The sequence below is a fragment of the Belonocnema kinseyi genome, chromosome 7, assembly GCF_010883055.1.
Source record: "Belonocnema kinseyi isolate 2016_QV_RU_SX_M_011 chromosome 7, B_treatae_v1, whole genome shotgun sequence".
NCBI classification, from domain to species: Eukaryota; Metazoa; Arthropoda; class Insecta; order Hymenoptera; family Cynipidae; genus Belonocnema; species Belonocnema kinseyi.
This window is the reverse complement of record NC_046663.1, coordinates 109990982-109995440: the sequence shown is the minus strand read 5'-3', so window position 1 is coordinate 109995440 and position 4459 is coordinate 109990982. Positions and strand designations below refer to the sequence as shown.

The 4459-nt window shown below is 30.7% G+C and overlaps 1 protein-coding gene across 1 annotated transcript in view; it reads left to right on the top strand.

The window, feature by feature from the left end:
• Nucleotides 1-1613, top strand: part of LOC117176961 — a 13522-nt gene extending 11909 nt beyond the window's left edge. Inside the window, exon 5 of the mRNA XM_033367382.1 lies at nt 1509-1613. Within this exon, the coding sequence (XP_033223273.1) occupies nt 1509-1556 (48 nt within the window). The 3' untranslated portion in view covers nt 1557-1613. The remainder of the gene's footprint in view (nt 1-1508) is intronic.
• Nucleotides 1614-4459: the final 2846 nt, after the last annotated feature.

Genomic DNA, 4459 nt, shown 5'->3' with positions numbered 1-4459 from the left:
TTATAGAAGCGCGTTAAAGAATCTATAATATGTGTAAAAATCCATTATGCACCTGCATTAATGTCTCGCTTGAACTTTCAACCCTTAAAGAATATAGCTCATTTGCAACACAAGTGCCTTTTCAAAGTTATAAAAATAAAAATCATGGTTGCGTTTAGATATAGACTTTTTTTAATAAATGGAGAACCATGGAAAGAAAATATGATCCAAGGTAATTTTCAGTTAAATCATGCCGTTTAAAAAAAATAAGGTCAATAACATAACAAAATGAATTGAAATTGATAATTAAGTTTTTTTTTGCAAAGTCATTATGAATAAACAGAAATAATAAAATATCTAAGAATTCTACTAATTTACGAAATAACCCGTTGCGAGGATTAAACGGAAATGTCTAATACATATAGAATATCATCTTCAAGGCCGGAAGTAAAAAAAACTACACTTGTTATGTTTCTTCCTATATACAATATGAAGGGGAAACTGGTTTTTTCATCAGTATACATTGCATTTTGAGGGACTTCCTACATGAACGTATTTCAATGTAGCTTATTCTGAATACGACCTTAACAATTTCTGCGAAGTCATTTTGAACGAGCAAAATATAAAGATCCTATAAAATCTAACAAAAAAGAATAAAGAAAGTAAAAATGTATTAATTATGAGTTGTTTAAATTAGAAACAAAATTTAATTTTATACACGAATAGAAATAAATATAAGCTTAAGCTTATATTTAATACACATTTTTCTAGCGCTGGTCTTAATTCAGATAAGACTGTTTAGACTCTAATCTGGCGCAAATCAGAGGTTTTACTCTGGGGCCGGCCAGAACTGTAACAATTTTGTAAGGTGAAGGACCAGATAGTATAGCCATAGGCTAGTCAGTCCCTATCTAGATACTACGATCACAGTTGAATAAATAAATATTAAAATAATAAATAGTACGTAGTATATAGCAAACAATTGGTAAAAGATAAATGTCTGAAGAGTATTTACATTTCTTCTAGAACTCTGGTGTAAAAAATTGTAGGTCAAACAAAAGGAAAAATTTGATTGCAAAAAATATTTAAATCAAAAAGTTGTAATTATTAAGAGTATTAATAGCTCTTAAAATTTCCTGACGTATACATATATTAAATAAAACACTTAAGTATATAAACCGTGTGAGCTACTACTAGACTACCAAATATTACAATTCATTCATAACTACAAAAGAGGACCACTCATTCGCTAGAGATACTACAATGACTTATAGTTATTTTTTTTTACCGTGTATCTAATATTAAAAAAAATGTATTATACTCTACAAGAATATTATTCTAGTAATTTTATTATTTTCCAAGGAAAAAAATTCCAAATTAATATTATAAAAATTGCGGAAGCTTGATAAAACTAAAAAATAATTATTTCGAGAATATACAATTTTCATCGTTTAAAATATCCTGTAAATTTGTCTAAAACGCACTGAGATAAGCTTGATGATTGATACTTAGCATTTTGTATGTTATAGCAGGCTGAACTGCAATATCTCTGGACGAGACTGAACTGCCAAGACTAGGGTGGTCTAAGAATTCGACTTTCTAGTTCGTTTTCCCGAAAAAAATCCCGAATCTTTTTTTCTGAAATTTTCTGAAATTAACATGTGATCCTAAATGGGAAAATCTCGGTTTTCGATAAAATAGGGAAAATACGTATTTATTATAAAATTTTTGTGAATTAAAGTACATTTACTTCTTAAGGGATGTTCAAGAAATATATTTTCCACTCAATTACGTTCATTTCTGAAGCCCCAATACCTGTTTATTGTGCCCGGAGAATGCCTAAAAAATGCAAAATAGCAGGTTTCTATTAAATTCATGCTGAGGACGGTAAAAAAGAATTTTTTTAACATGAATAATTTTTCATCGATAAGTAAAGAGTTTTCACGTATTTCAAAAAATGTTTGAATTGTTGAAACAATTATTATTTTGTTTGAACAGTTTTCTCGCTGTCAGTCGTGAAAGGTTATTATTTTTCGGGATAAATGATACAAGGAGTCGTCCATAAATAACGCGACGCTACTAGGGGTGGGTGGTCAAGGTTATCGTAACTGTTTCTTATGAAAGAGAGAGGGGGGTTGTCTACTGCGTGACGTGACGCTCAATTCTGTAATAGCTTTATTTATCAACTCGAAAAAAGCTGACTTCTTCGCGGAGACATTTTCATTGCGCGTTGGTTGCGCGGCTCACAAGTTTGAGCGCGCCTAGGGCGCGCGACTGTTGGTTCTCGCGCTTCGCGTTCAATAATATATTTATCTCGCGTTTCTTGCTCAATAATATATTTATCTTGCGCCATTTTCAAAGAAGTTTTGTCTCAATACAAAAACATTCCATTAGTCTTTATATCGCACATATAAACAGACTGTCATGCCATGAAAAGTCGTTCGGTGCATCAGATCCAACTTCAAAAATTCGTCCGGTACGTATTGCAGTTGCTCGGCAAAAAGAATTTCTAGCCGTTATCAAAAACTTTGAAAATGAAGAAAGATAGGAATGACTAGACAAAGATTCGGTATACGGCAGCAGCGATTTATGGATGTTAAAAGTAATTGTTTTCTTAAGGATAATTGAACATTTTTAAAGCAATTTTCATTTGTTTAAACAATCTTTTCCCTGTAAATCTTCAAAAAATATTCTTTTCTGCAATTATTGGCACAATTAAGGAATGCTGAATTTAATATCTTTTTTTAAAAGATTTTTGGCATCATGTAAACAATAAATAAACATTCATTTGCGCCTTTTCATAAGGAAGGTGAAGAAATTGTTTGAAGAATTAAATTAAATTGATCTAAGAAAAATAGAGTAATTTTTGCTTTAATGACATGTGACTGTAACCTTAACACATTTTTTACATTTTTTCAAACCCAACCTACGTTCACACAATTCTCGATATCGAGTTAAATATTTGGGAAATTAAATAAGAAGTATAATAGTAATATAAATAATAATAGTAAATAAAGTAATAATGAGAAACGTTTGACTGGTCCTCCATGCTTACAACTATAAAAAAGTTTCTTTTCGCAACAAATTTTTTTGTTGCTTTTTTCATAATTATAAAAATTTAGAACCAGACGAACGTTTATTCGTGCTTCTTATTAAATTTCCCAAATTTTCAACGCGATTTCGCGTTTCGTGTCAACATAAGATGGATTTGAAAAATGTGAAAAAATGTTTGAGATTACGCTCGCATGCACTGTTAGAAAAATCTTTTTTAAATGTACTACAATTGTATATGAAGTCATTTCCATAAACGGTAGTTGAAATTTAATACAAATTTAAATATGAAAAGCTGTACATTTTATATTAGGTCGGTATAGCAGCGTGCTTAAAAATACAGAGTGTCTTCATTTCTCTAAGTCTGGTCAAATGTTTCCAATTAAAGTAGTAACCTAGAATTCGTCGATTGAATTGCTTCTTATACTTAATGTCCGACGTGCGAGTGGGAATTTTTCCAAAATTTGACCTGAATAATAAACATTTAATGTGAAAACAGTTAATTGTAGGTTATAGGTCTGCCATTTATATAAATAATTAAACATTCCGACTTAAAATTTAATTTAATTTTTTGATAACTGGAAGAAAGTATCGTGTTTTATTATTAAGGAAGAAAAGTTACTGCTAAACTTATTTTGATTTTGTGTAAAATGAAATTATCTGACTGATGATCACGAATGTAAATGAAATTTAATATACACGCTCTTATTGGCGATTTCATATGTTTGAGATATTAATTTGAATAGAAATTTGTATTATAACTTCATTATTATTTTTAACAGTATGGCCTTAAATTACTTCTTTCTAATATCTTTTGTTTCATTAATTCGAAACCGTCATGTTATGAGTCTGCAACACCCTGGACAAGTGAGCATGATGTAGCCCTTTACCGAATAGTGTCAGCTGGTGACATGTAATTAGTTCCAAAATCGCCATACTGACATGTAAATAGTTCCATAAATGACCACTGAATAACGCACAATGTTTTCTGTAGCCGTACTGTCGGGAAAAATAATGAAACCAGATGGCAAATTGAACGAAAATCACTAATATCAAAGGCACAAATTCTTGTTGAAAATAATTTTTTTCTCACTGACGGCACAACGAGTATTAAAGACCCCACAATTCTACAAGGTCTACTTTGAGCCGGGTGCCCAACGTAAACTTACGTTTCCGTTCTACACTAACCCACTTTACCTTTGGTTAGCGATGTCAATTACTGGTAAAAGTCGATACGTGGTCCATTTTCTCGAATTTAGTACGGTTAATTCGAGCTTATAAATTTTTTGGGGTATTTTTTACCCATAGTGCCAGTTAAAGGTTAATCTACGGGGGTGATTTTAAGAAAAAGAAGGACTATGCTTTACTTAGAGAAATTCTATTTAGTTTTTCATTCATTCATTCATTCATTCATTCATTATTATTGGTT